The sequence below is a fragment of the Erinaceus europaeus genome, chromosome X, assembly GCF_950295315.1.
Source record: "Erinaceus europaeus chromosome X, mEriEur2.1, whole genome shotgun sequence".
In the NCBI taxonomy this organism is placed as follows: domain Eukaryota; kingdom Metazoa; phylum Chordata; class Mammalia; order Eulipotyphla; family Erinaceidae; genus Erinaceus; species Erinaceus europaeus.
In genome coordinates, this window is record NC_080185.1 from 118,684,458 (window position 1) to 118,699,235 (window position 14,778).

The following is a 14,778-nucleotide window of genomic DNA, read 5'->3' on the forward strand; positions in this document are numbered from 1 at the left end:
TCCCAGGGCCAGGTGATGGTGCCCCTGGTTAAGAACACACATTATAGCACACAAGGATGAGGGTTCAAGCCCCTAGTCCCATTTGCAGGGGGAAAAGCTTCAGGAGTGGTAAATCAGGGCTGCAAGTGTTTCTTTTTATCTCTCCCTCTTTATCTCCCCCACCCCTCTTAATTTCTCTATCTCTGTCCAATAATAAATAAAAGTTAAAAAAAATCTTTAAAGAAAAATACCCTCCCACAGTTTCCCTCATGAGTCTGATGTGGCCCACATTCCTGACGAGTGGTTCCCCCATAATTGGGAAGTACTAATTCATGATATCTCTAAAATGAAGATCACAGTTTAAAGATGGGAAGATTTTATTCCATTAATGGGATTTTCATCTCCCACCCCTCAGCCTCTTAAAGATGCTACATTTATTCCTTGGTGTTCTATAGGTTTCTTTTGATGTTTCCAAGATGTTCTTGTCTCTGGTTAGGTTGAATTCAAGAGTTTAACACTACATTTAAGCCCAATTTCTTCTACCTGCTAATTGGTAGGCAGGTATTCTAATATTGGAGTTGAATTTTATAGTTGACATTTAACCTAGTCCTTCCAGTAACAACTTAGTAGGAATGCTTAATGGCCACACTGTGCATCTTCCTATAGTGTGGTTGTGGTCTGCTTTTCTCTATCATTGACTCGTTGACTATGAGTTCCAAGAGTCCTAGAAGATGGTGTGCATCATCTGGGTGCAGCAGCTAATAAGTAAGAAAAGTCCTAATTCTTATCAATTAAGCCTGGTATCCGACATTGCCTTGTCAAATTTATGCACCACATAGAATGCCTTTAAAAACTCATTGAAGTCGATGCACCCATCTTTGTTTAAGTCCATTCTCTCGGCGAGACCATCAATTTGAAAGTCATCAATATGGACTCTGTAATGATTACCAAAAAGTTTCCACATGGCATGAAATTCATCCATGGAGATCATGCCTGAAAGAACAGAGGAGAAAGCCATAAGTGATCATTTAAGAATCACCTCAGGGAAGGGTAGCAAAGTTGTACTGATTGAGCCATCCCAATTCTAAACTCACTAGCACCCCTAACCATGGAGACAATGGAGGAAATAAGATAGTACATGTAAGAAACAATATGTCACTGAAAAGAGAGTTAACATACAAAGCCAAACAAATTTATCCTTTCTTAAATAAAATAAAATAAATAAAAAAGAAACAATATGTCATTTCCAATTACCAAATGATCCTCAAAGTATTCCTGGAATAAGTAAATGGGGGGAGTCTATAGGCTATGGTACTATATGAGGTATAGAAATGACAAGTTCTACAATCTAAGGGTGGACATACAGGAGAGCAGCATCAAAGCAGAGGGAGAAGACACCCTGAGGTTCAACATGAACATCACAAACAATGGCTCTGCTATATTCTACAGGCAAAACTTTGTGTTTTTATTATTTTTTATTGTTTTTTGAATTTTCTGATGATTTTAAATGCTTGAAAACAAGTAATTATACATCAAAGTTAAACAGAAAATGAGCTGCCATTGCTCTCCATCTCCAAAACAGAGTCACAACTTTAGGAATAATTATTTCCCAGAGTAATTATGATGATATTTAAATCAATATTAAACTACCTTTTCATCTGTGTTGATGATTTATAAAAGAAGCTATTCCGTGGGTAGCACACTGGGTTAAGCGCACAAGGCACAAGGTGCACAGACCAAAGTAAGGATCCTGGTTCAAGCCCCTGGATCCCCACCTGCAGGGAGGTCACTTCACAAGCAGTGAAGCAGATCTGCAGGTGCCTATCTTTCTGTTGCCCTCTCTGTCTTGCCCTCCTCTCTCGATTTCTCTCTGTCCTATCCAACAACCAAACAGCAATAACAACAAGGCACTGAGCCCCAGCAATAACCCTGAGGCAAAAAAAAAAAAAAGCTATTCCTGTTTGACTAACATATACACAGCCCTATATAGGATTCTATGGTCTTGAAGGCATGGTTTGTGGCCAAACTAAAATAGTGGAACAGTGGTAATATTAAACATGACTTCTTCATTCCCACCCCCCTGCAAAATCAAGTTTGGATAAAGAATTTGATAAATGAAAGCAGAGCTGTGATTTTAAAGAAACTGACCAGATTTCTACTGTCACTGAGCTAATCAAAGTTCATTTACCTGACTCATCAGAGTCAATGACGTTAAAGATGATTTGTAGGTCAGATCGATATCTATACAGAGTTTCAATCAAGGTAGATTTAACCTAAAAGAAAAAATTTCAAAATGTTAAAACAGACAGAATTAATAACTACAGTAATGACATGGTAAACAGAAGAAACCTAAATCAGCAGCAGCAACTGAAAGTACATGACTCAGACAGGAATTTAAGAAGGCAGACCTTTTCTTGAAGGTCCGGCCCTCTGGTACCAGATGAAAGACAGTGCAGGGGCAAGGATAAAAATGAGCCAGGGCGCAGTGGCTGAGGACAGACAATACTTCCTAGGAACACGTGTGTGCCAGGCTCTGCACTGAGTGCTTTCTATGGATTGATTCAGTGAGTCCTCAGCCCCTGCCTCAAGGAACAAAACATCTAGTGTGTCCATTTTACAGACTAGAAAACAGAGAAGTAAACTAACTCGCTGAAGGTTCCCATAGCTGGTAAATAGAAGCTAAATCCCAGTGGTTTCAAGTCAAAGTCTATGAGTGTAGTCACCAAGGTCAACTGTCTCTTAGGGGAAGCCCAAAGCCTCTTTCTTTTGGGTACTGCAGCCTTCTCCCTGCATTTATACTTTCCTTTTCTCTCTTCTTAATTTTTTTTGTCTCCTCCACAAGTAATTACACTAGTCCTAGCTACCATCAAATCAATATATATAACTCCTAATGTTCAGCCTGGTATAACTTGTTGCTGATGAGTACTGAGGTATCTGACAACTTATTTGGGATATTCCCATTAAATAAAGGATTCCATAATTTTTAAATCTTTAAGATATAAGATACCATGTCCAGAAGTCTATACATTTACAGTTTAATAGAAGAATCACATACTTGAGAGAAACTTTTTTTTTTCTCATCCTGAACAGATCACAATATGCCTAGGAGACCCCACTTAGGCATTTTCTAAGACTGACTCTCTCATTCATAAGATGAACGACTCCCAACTTTTCAAAGGACTAAGTTACTCTTATAGATTGTCAAAAGGGTGTTTCACACCAGCCAGGTTTTAATTGGGGCTCTATTTCACTTGCCTCCTTTATGGGTTTCGGAATGTGAATATCCTGGAAGGTGGACATGTATTCGACATCACCATTGCGGTCAGTTTTCACCAGATGCATACTCAGGATTCTCCATGGCAAATTTAAACCCAAAATGTTCTCCATGGAAAAAGCCCACTGGCTCATAGAAAGTTTACCTACCAACAACAACAAAGTCCTTATCATTGATTGGTAATTTGATTAAGAAATACAACTTCATTGGCAGAGCCAGTGAGCAGACAAGGATTTTGAAATCTGGGTGCCTGTGGCTCCTACACTCCATTATGATTATTCCTACTAGGCCCCAAGGCTCCAAGGTAGAAATAAAGTTTTTGCTTTTTCACAGATTAGATCCCACCATTACTGTTCTATGGAAGCAATCAGAAGTGGGTACTAGAGATTATTTTTCTATTTTCTGATTAAGTAAGATGTTTATAACAGATTTGAAAGCACAAAAGAATAACAGATTTTCATTTTAACACCTTGATATTGTGCTGGGGAGACAGCATAATATTTATGCAAAAGACTTTCATCCCTGAAGCTCCGAAGTCCCAGGTTCAGTCCCCAGCACCACCATAAGCAAGAGCTGAGTAGTGCTTTGGTCTCTCTCTTTCTCTGCACTGCTCTCATTAAAATAAATAAATATAACTATTTAACAACACCCTGGTATCTAATTCATCTCCTGTTTTCCTAAGTAATATCTTTTATCCCCTAATATTATACCAGTTTTTTCAAAAAATATTTTGGATTATCTAAGATATACTTCTTTGAATAAGCAGAAAACAGTACTGCTGCTTATAGTGCTTTTTCCATGCATATAAACATAAATATTAAGACCAAATGTATATTGGTTATATACTGTATTTTATATGATGAAACTAAACTTTTGCTTTACATACATGTATTACATATGGCTACTCCCACATAAGAAATATATTTATTTTTACCCAACAAATCATGGACATTCATGTTAATATAGATCTACACCACTGTTTCAATGTCTAGGAAAGTATTCCATTATTTCCTTCAAATCACTGCTAGAAGTAGAATTGCTGGACCAGAGTGTATGCAGATTACTAAAATTTCTGATATATATAACCCAACTGCTTTTCCTTTATACTTCCACAACACTACTTCCCCATGCATACCTGCTAAGAACATAAATCTTTTTTTATTGGCATTTAACACATAGGGGGAAGTTTACAAATCAAATCCAGAGTTCACTGAATTACAACGTAAAAACTTTTGTGTGACCAGATTAAGAAACAGCATTCCAGTATGTAAAAGGATCCCTTATGACCACCTCCCACTTCCCCCCCAAAGGACCACTGTCTTGATTTTGAACATTATAGCTATCTCTTTGCCTTTTTGATCTCTATAGAAACAGAATCATAAAGTCCTTGTTTGTGGGGCTTGTGTACGGCTTCTTTTGCCCAACACTAGGCTTCTGCAGTTCAGCCATGTTGTTTCATTTAATTACAAGTAATTCATTTTCATCGACATATAGTATTCCACAGCATGACCATTTACAATTCCTATACCTATTTTACTGTTGTGGACATGTCATTGTCATGTTTGGAGCTATTACTGTAGACTAAGAACATTTCTGAACATGCTCCTTTAAAGATGCACTGAACCTATAGCTCAATTTGGGGAGAATTGCTTTTTTTTTGTTATTGGGGGGATTAATAGTTTATAGAAAGTGTTGTTGGTACATGTGTAAAATTTCTCAGTTTTCTGCAAAACATTCTCACCCCCAGCCTAGATCCTCCTCTACCATCTTGCATCAGGACCTGAGGATCCCACCCCCACCCAGAGTCCCTTACTTTGGTGCAAAACACCAAGCCCAGTCCAAGTTCTGCTTTGTGTTTGGTTATTACAGTTATGATGCAATGCACAGAGGTATACACACATCTTTTTGGGTGGGTGTGTTTGGTTCCTTAGGATATATCCCCAGAAGAGAAATTGCAGGGTCATAGGGTAGAGTCATTTCTACCCTTCATAGAGTTCTCCAGACTGCTTTCTAGAGGGGTTGGACTGATTTACATTCCCACCAGCAGTGTACATGATTTACATTTACAGTGTACTTATTTACATTCCCACCAGAGGGTTCTTTGGCCTTGGGAATAATTTCTAGCATGATAACTTCAGTCACTGAACACAGTAAAACCTACCAGTTTGTTTCAGTCTTTCTAAAACTTCTCTATTATTTTCAAAATCTTATCTACCAACTATTGAATCTCTTCCTTAATTATCTATTGTGAATGTTATATTTTAAGATTTTTCAAGCTCTACAAGTTAATTGCTGAATATACCAGCATCGGTTTATTTCCATTCAACTCTAAATCTATGCTTGCTTGTCCTGTTTTTGTGATATGGAAGCTGAACCACAAAAATATTTTTCCTCTGTTAATTGGTAGAATAATTTTTGGCTCTGTCAGTAGACAGTACAGGAAAAATGCTCTAAGACATAGCAGAAGAAATGGTTGTGGTGTGTTTTACTTCTTGTTTCTAGGGGGGAGACAGTGGTAATACAGCACAAGGACAGTTGTACTGGCACTCCAGTCAGTGGTCTAGCTTCTCTTGTCCTGATTCCATGTGGTAACAGGACTCAAACCTGGGGCCTTGCACATGATGATGCATGTGCCCTGCAGTGTGAACTATATCCCAGTCCAACTGATTAGTTACTTTTTATTTAATAATTCTAATAACAATGTCATGGTAGCACTTCTTATTTGTTTGGTGATCTCTGGTTGAGACCTCACAGTGGTTGGCCTTAATCTCTGGATATAGTGGCTAAAATTTAGAATGTTTTCCATGAAGCCAGCTTTTCATTTGCTTCCCAGACCTAGGACCTAGGTCCATTCTAGCTACTGGGAAGGACAAGGCTTAATGTGGGAGTCTCAGATACAGCTTATCCATCTTTCTACTAGCATATGGTTTAGTCTCAGTATTGATTGCTATACCCTGTTAGCACCTGCTTATAGGAGAATGCAGATTTTTGTTTGTTTTTGTGCTGAACTACTGCTCCATGTTCTCACACTTCAAATCACCTTTCAAGAGGAGAGGCAACTGAAGATCTACTTTATTTTGATGCTGATAAATACATTAATATTCTGTATCTTCTAGAATGTAGCTGTTTATTTTATTTTATTTTATTTTATTTTATTTTATTTTATTTTATTTTATTGCCACCAGGCTTGCTGTTGGGCTCCATGCCTGAACAATTCCACTGTTCTTGGTAGACTTCTTTTTTAGCAGGGTGGGAGACAGTGAGAGAGACAGAGACAGAGACAGACAGACAAGGACAAAAGAGATCACAGCACTATTCCACTACTTGTGAAACTTTCTTCAAACAGATGCTCCCATGTGGTAGTGCTGGGAGGGCTTGAACCTGAGTCTTTTATTTTTATTTTTTAATTATTTTTATTTATTGGATAGAGATAGCCAGAAATCAAGAGGGTGCTAGAGAGGGAGAGAGACAGAGACACACCTGCAGCACTGTTTCACCACTTGCAAAGCTTTCCCCCTGCAGGTGGGGGCTGGGGGCTTGAACCCGGGTCCTTGCACATTGTAATATGTGTGCTCAACCAGGTGCATTACCACCTGGCCCCAAACCTGAGTCTTCCAGCATGGGGAAGTGTACACTCTATTAGGTAAGCTATATTCCGTTCCCCAAATGCAGCTGGTTTTTTTTTTTTTAATAGGAGAGACTATCAAAGTGTTTAGTCTGACATACTACCAGAATAGAAGTCTAATTTAGGGTGGGAGTGAGGGTGTTTGTCTGAACTTGAAAGAAACTTAATGAAAAGAAGGAATACGTCTTTTTCCAAACACAATGGACTATATGTTACTGCTATCTCCATCATTCATTACAAGCCATCTTAAGTAAAGGAAATGAAAACTGATATGTATATAACATGATAACCTAAGAAATGGTAATCCTTACATATATATTTTTTTTACCTGATTTATTACGGTCTTGGAGATGGAATGCACGAACAAGGTCAGTTTTCCGTGAAATTACTCTCTCTTTTAATATCCTGATGGCACTACTTTCAATAATATTTACCCTGCATTAAGAAAACAGATATTAGATAAGTTGTTTTTAATATTTTTTATATTTATTTATTTATTCCCTTTGTTGCCCTTGTTGTTTTGTTGTTGTTATTGTTGTCATCATTGTTGAATAGGACAGAAAGAAATGGAGAGAGGAGGGGAAGACAGAGAGGGGGAGAGAAAGACAGACACCTGCAGACCTGCTTCACCGCTTGTGAAGCGACTCCCCCTGCAGGTGGGGAGCCAGGGATCTTTACGCTGGTCCTTGTGCTTTGCGCCACTTGCGCTTAACCTGCTACACTACCGTGGATAAAAGTTTTATAAATCATTCTGTTCCATTTCATTTTAATGTATTGTTACCACTTACCAGTTTTCACTTTAAATGAACTGTCTAACTATATACAACATGCTACTAGGTGGTGAATACATGTGTATATATATATATATGTATGAACATGTTTTGTGACATTTTAAGCTGATTATTACTGATGTGCGTTTTAAAGTATTTGTTTATTTAATGAGAGAGAGAGGTGCCAGAGCATTGATCAGCTCTCACTTATGGTGGTGCTGGGGATATAGAAGGAAGGGGAAGATAGGGTGGGGGAGAGAGATAGGTAGACCTGTACTACTACTTCACTGCTCATGAAGCTTCCCCCCTGCTGGTGGGGACTAAGGGCTTGATCATGGGTCCTTGCACATGATAAAGTAAGCACTCAACTGGGTGTGCCATTGCCCATTGTTACAAAAATTAACTCAAAATAAAGGAGGAACGAAGTAGTCATGAGTCAGATCTTCTTGATATGTAATATACTAAATAACATTAAACTGTAAGCCTTAAATTGATAAACTTCATAGCACATAAAATACATTTCCACTGCGCCACCTCCCGGACCATAAAATACATTTCAATAATACCATTAAATAAATCTGAGACTAATCTACATGCACTTAACTGGGCATGCCACTGCTTGCTCCCTTTGAGACTAATCTATATGTATGAATATATGTATAAAATCTATATATTTATACACGTGGTATAGAAACTTTTTCCAATAAAATATAGACATAACAACTGTTATGAAAGTAAAAGTAAATGAGACTTCATAGAACTAAAGCAAAATCAAGACTCCCATAAAATATATGACACATGGGAGTTGGGCAGTAGCACAGCAGGTTAAGTGCACATGGCGCAAAGCACAAAACTGTCATAAGGATCCCAGTTTGAGCCCCTGGCTCCCCACCTGCAGGGGAGTCGCTTCACAAGTGGTGATGCAGGTCTGCAGGTGTCTATCTTTCTCTCCCCATCTCTGTCTTCCCCTCCTCTCTCCATTTCTCTCTGTCCTATCTAACAATGACAATATCACTAACTACAACAATAAAAAATCAACAAGGGCAACACAAAAAGGGAATAAATATTTTTTTAAAAAGAAAAAATACATATATGACACATGCCCATAAAAGCTCTCTGTCCCTCGTATGAAAGAAAAATCCTCCTAAAATGATCAGAAAATGACATTCCAATTAAAGTGGAGAAATAATGTAAGTAGGAAGTTCAAAGAAGAGAAATGCAATGTCAAAAACATAGGACAGCAAGTTCAGCTGTCTAGAAAGGCTAATTAAAACAATGATATACATCATTTTTCACCCATCAGCTTGACAATAGTCAAGAAGACTAATAATGTCTAAGAGTAATGGGGATATGCTCAGAGTAACTGATGTGCTGTTTTCAGAATGTGTGTGTGTAGACAACTGTGATTTTGCATGTGCACAATTTTATTGTTCCTGGATGGTTTTTCATACAGAGAGACAAACAGAGAGGGGAAGAGATAGCATAACACTGGAACTTAACCTGGTGCTATGACACTTCCCATGTGGTGCCAAGGTTTAAACCAATGCCACAGCATGGCAAGTCATCAACACTACCTGCTGAGCTACCTCTTGGGCCCTTGAAAATTGTTCTACTTGGTTTCAAATATGAACATATGCATCACTTTGTGTCAGAAACTCTCCATTTTGTTTATATTAATATGTCACCAGTAGGCAACTGCTGTCATTCCAGTGTTGTTTTCAGACCCTTCTGGTCTGGATCTAATTAGTTACTAGGACAAACCCTCAGAATTCTTCTTCAAGTATACACACCTTTGGTAAAGAGGTGTTGCACATGTTGATTTAGTCACTTGATACTGAAAAAACCGAGGGGCCATACCAGAACTCAGTCTGATATAAGCTCCTCGATTGCTGCCTTCTTCGTAGTAATTAGAAGCAGAGAACACAGTAATGACCTAATTAAGGAAAAAGACCAGGTTCTTTTAGAGTTAGTTCTCAAATGGTCATTCAGTAAAATCAGAAACAGCTCAGTTCTTCAAAAGCAAAACCCAAACATAGTCCAAATCTGATGAGATTTCTCATGATTCCATTAGAGAAAAACAAGGCTCTTTAATCACTGTTCCCTAGAGGACTAACTTATAGTCACTTAACAATCAGATACCCAGAGAGCATGGCTTCACAGTGCTTTGTACAATTGCAGTTCCGTATGTTTAGGGTCCTCTTTTGGGATCAGTTTTACAAATTCTAATTTTACAAGGGGGTAAACTCTTTATTTTCTTTCCCTGTGGTATTTGAGCATTCAAAATAAAACTTGCCCAGTATCAGAGCCTTTTTCTTTTTGCTTGAAATTGATTTAGCAGAGACTCCCCCTCCCCCACAACACTTATAGTCTTAGTGCAGAAAAACAGTGGCTAGAATGAGGGACCATACCTACTCCTTTGGGAAGAAACCAGCCTTTTGTTATTTTTTCCTATAAACATCAATACAGTAAATTAGTTCCACCATATCTATTTGTAGAGTAAGACTGTGCCAATGTTAGCGGAGGAAATAGGAAATGGATCTTCTTTGAGTGCTTTTATTTGAGTAGAGGGTGTGTGTGTGCGTGTGCGTGTGTGTATGCGGCGGCGGTGGGGGGGGGACGGAGGACGGACAACATGCTGTCCCTGGCAGAAAACTTGGCTTAGGTCAAGTTCTGCCTTAATAGATACATCACTTCAGATAAGCCACTGCTATTTTCTCTCCATTTCTTCTTACAAAGACCCCTAAATAATACTTGCCTTACCCTTTGCTTACAATGCTACTATGAACCTAAAATAAACCAAAAGAAGTTCAAGTGTTGAAATAGAAGGAAATGTCAGGCAATTTGGTTTTCCTTTTTACTTATTGCTGTTTGCATCCTGGGATGATTTGGAATGAGAAAACCAACTCCCCAGCCCTCATCTCTTCGAGCTTGATCAAGACACCACTGAAGGAGCACAACACACTCCAATGTTGTGGCTTCTGTGAAACTGACCTCAACAAGAAACTTATGAGAGATCACCTGTCCAGTGAGTGAAAGAAAAACTACATTTTGTGGCTCTGCCCTACACAAGGAAAGTACATAAGTTAGCAGAGAGCAAATCCTGCTGCCTTCCAGCTTTGTGAGGGTAAGTGCATTCTCAAGCCCACTATACTGGAGAAGTTGCCTTGAAATTAGTAAAAAGCCAAGCCTTTCTCTGTGTGTGTTTAGTGCTATGTATTAGAATTTCTCTCTGGGATTAGGGGCAATTGGAGAAATAAACCAAATATTTCCTGGGGTTCATGAGTTTACAGTGAAGCCCCTTCAAATAACCTGTGTGAAGCTTACAACCTTCTGTTTCTGTTTACCAAAGTGGGGGGGGGGTCTTCTGTTTTGGTACTTGGGAAGTTATCTTCTCATGGTGAACCTCAAGGTCAAATGCATCTTCTGAAGAAAGAGTGTGTGTGTGTATGTGTGTGTGTGTGTGTGTGTGTGTGTGTGTGTGTGTGTGTGTGTGTGTGTGCTCACCTTTCCATCATGGCAGATTTCATATCCATCAGGCTTACATTCATGAGACCGAATGAGAAACTTCAGGTGGTGTTTGTTAAGGATCTTGTTGGTAACATCTGGCCCAAAATAGCAGCCTCCTCCTCTGCTGGTGTTTGGGTAACAACCCTTTCTGCCCCTGGGATCACTCCACAGAAGGTTGATAACCTTAGATCAACGAAACATATTAGGTTATTACTTACAAGAGTTAGTTATCTGTCTAGATTCCAACTCATTGGCCAGAAATATGAACCCAAGTCATCCCAGAGCTTAACTACTTCTCATTCCTCTTTCAAAGCTGTCTCATCTCTACAAATATTTTGTGGAATAATTTTAATGTCTCCACCAACCACAGACTTTTTCTGCACATGTTTCATAACTAATTCAGCAATAATAGTCAATAGCAATACTGAGCACCCCTGTCTTTTGTTTTGTTTTTAAAAACTCTATCACAGTTGTTTTATAATTGGTGAATCTACAAAAGTTCTTTTTTCTTCAAATAACTTCATTACATGGCTAAAGAAGGAAGCTCCCCACAATGAATATAAGTTAGATGTTGTTAAATGTTCAAAGAGACGGGTAGGTCACTCAGCTGTAGCTCTGACTGATTTTTGCCCGGTTGAGCACACAGTCTGAAATAACCTTCACTTTTTCTCAGCACAAGCATAGATAACTGCTCATTCAAGAATACCTCTTATAGCATCATCTTCACTTTTTGTCTCCTTAAGTACATTTTCTGTTTCAGCACTACATTTAGCCAGTGACACTAGTTCCACAATGTGTCCTATTAAATCCCAAGTATTTTATTAGCATAATATTTCTTCTCAGGACTGAAAGAGGCAAATGGAGGCTAGATGATGTCCAGGATAGAAGACCCAAGTTTCTAAGAATATTCCTTACAGAAAATTGGAGGCTTCTTTTTGCAGCTCTGATATATGTATAATATTTCCTTATTTAAACTTCTTACACAAGGTCTTAAATGGTACTGAGAAAAACTAGTTTTGTCACTAAAGCTGTGCAACCTTGAGAAAACTCTCTGGGTCTCATTTTCCTTCTTTCTTCCCTTCTTTCTTCCTTTTTCTTTTTTTAATTCTTGATAGAGAGTGGGGCAAAGATAAAGAGACATTGGCAGCACTGCTCCATTGGTTATGAAGTTTTCCCCTTGTGGGTGGAGACTGGGGGCCTGAACCCAGATCCTTGCACATGGTGACACGTACTCTGCTGGGTGAGGACCACCTGGCCCCAGTCTTATTTTCTATAATTTTAAAATGAGAAATTTGGGCCAAATGACTTACGAAGGGTCGGTCTTCCCAAGATGTTCAGGTAGACTTCCCCAAAATATCTGTCATTTTGGCATGCAGATTATCATAAGCTGAGGTCATCAGAGCCTACTAGCTCAGGACAAATAGTTCCCACTCACTTAACTAACTGGAAGAATGAAAATCAGGTGATCCAGGAGATGGCACAGTGGATAAAGCACTGGACTCTCAATGAGGTTCTGAGTTCAATCCCTGGCTGCACATGTATCAGAGTGATGACTGGTTTCTTTCTCTCTCCTCCTAGCTTTCTCATTAATAAACAAATAATCTTTTTTTAAAAAAAGAATGAAAATCAAAAGTATTACCCAGAATTAGTGTTTTTACCAGAAATAACTTTTCTATTGAAGAAGTCTATCTAGATGGCAGGGTAAACATTCCATTACAAAGCATCTGGTCTTCATCACACGACTCCCTCTCTTCTCATCATATGAGCCCCCTCCTCTCTATTTGACATCCCAGGCCCTCATTACATTCCTGAGCTCAGGATATAACTCCTACTTTTGGCCCATTGTCTTCGGAATCACACCTATGTAGATTTCCATATGTATGCAATTAAATTTGTCCTGTCCTCTTACTGCTTGGTCTGATGATAACTATATTGCTCAACTAGCCCAAAAAGAATCAGGGTAGGAGAGAATGTTCTCTCCTCTCAAACACTTGTAAAATATCTCAAAGTTCTAGCAGACTATGAGTCTTTTTTTTTTTTTTTTTTTTTTTTTGCCTCCAGGGTTATCACTGGGACTCGGTGCGTGCACTACAAACCCACTGCTCCTGGAGGCCATTTTTCCCATTTTTGTTGTTCTTGTTATAGCTGTTGATGTTGTTGGATAGGACAGAGAAAAATCAAGAGAGGGGAAGACAGAGAGGGGAAGAGAAAGAGAGACACCTGAAGACCTGCTTCACCACCCCGTGAAGCAACCCCCTGCAAGTGGGAGGCTGGAGGCTCCAACTGGGATCCTTAGACCGGTCCTATGCACCTCATGCCATGTGCGCTTAACCCGCTATACTACTGCCCCCTGCCCCGCCCCATGAGTCTGTTTTATACATGTGCTTTCAAAGTTAGATGGAAGCATACATTTTAAATTGTGCAGTTATGCTAATAGATCTAAATCAGGTCTTAAGGAGTGGACCAGATATGATTGTTCTACTAAGCCTGGCCATATGCCCCTTTATAGGGTTGCTATTGAAGGAGAGCTAGAAATATGAGTGGGAAGAGACAGGAAGAGAAAACAGAACTGAACAGAGGTGGTGGTTGTGGGGGTGGCTTAGTGGACAGAGTACATGCTCTGCAAACTTGAGGCCCCAAGATCACCCTACACACACACACACACACACACACACACACACACACACACACACACACACACACACTGTATAAGGCCAGAGGTGGTGCTCTGGCCTGCTTTCTTTCTCTCCTGTCTCATTAAATAATGCTTTAAAAGAAAACAAAACACACACACACACACACACACACACACACACACACCAAAACAATAGAACTGTTAGGGCACGAACCTGGTCAGAATAAGAACCACTCTGCACTAGGCACATACTAGTCACTGGCAGAGTTTTTGATGATTTACTGAAGCGAGAAGGAAAAACATCCATTAGGGTGCCTGCTTTGCTGCTCAAAAGGGTGCCTGCCTGTTCCTTCATGCAAGTGACCCAGGTTCCAACGACCCCCACTGCACTGAGGGAAGTTGTGCTTTTTCCTTTCTCCCTGTTTTTGTCCCTTTCTATCTGAAAAACTTGGTCTGGAGCAGAGAAGCCCCAGGGGAAATGACAATGACAGTCACAAAAGCAAGCAAAGTAAATAAATAAATAAATAAATAAAAACACTCAAAGAACATTTAGGCTAGGATTTTCCTTTCTCCTCTGCTAACATTGGCAGTCTTACTCTACAAACCCATTTGTTGTATTGATACTCATAAGAAAAATATCAAAATTTAAACTGAGTCATATTTGTACTTAAATCATTAATTAATGTTTAGGGGATGTGATCTGACATCTTTAGTACAGTGAAGAAGCAAACATGGAACACAGGGAGTTATATTTTATAGGTATGGGCTCAGTTTTGAATTCTGAAATTAGATATTCAGGAAGAAAAAATCTGTCACTCCAAAATGTATCTTGACCAAAAGATTAACTTTAAGGAAGGGTCACCCTTCAAGCAGAATTGAAATTATCTTTGAAAGAGCTACTGACATTGAAACTTCCCCATTAAGTGCACTTCCTCTCACTCTACTGGGGAAGAGTTAATCCTCTTAGCAGTGAAAACTGAATTTAAAT

General features: G+C 39.1%; 1 protein-coding gene across 1 annotated transcript in view; it reads right to left on the minus strand.

Moving 5' to 3' along the window:
- Nucleotides 1–338: 338 nt before the first annotated feature.
- PPEF1 (protein phosphatase with EF-hand domain 1) overlaps nt 339–14,778 on the minus strand; it is a 25,680-nt gene continuing 11,240 nt past the window's right edge. Inside the window, exons 3-8 of the mRNA XM_060182685.1 lie at nt 11,153–11,338; nt 9,439–9,581; nt 7,207–7,313; nt 3,235–3,398; nt 2,168–2,252; nt 339–972 (exon numbers count right to left, since the gene is read on the minus strand). Coding sequence (XP_060038668.1) covers nt 767–972; nt 2,168–2,252; nt 3,235–3,398; nt 7,207–7,313; nt 9,439–9,581; nt 11,153–11,338 — 891 coding nt within the window. The 3' untranslated portion in view covers nt 339–766. The remainder of the gene's footprint in view (nt 973–2,167; nt 2,253–3,234; nt 3,399–7,206; nt 7,314–9,438; nt 9,582–11,152; nt 11,339–14,778) is intronic.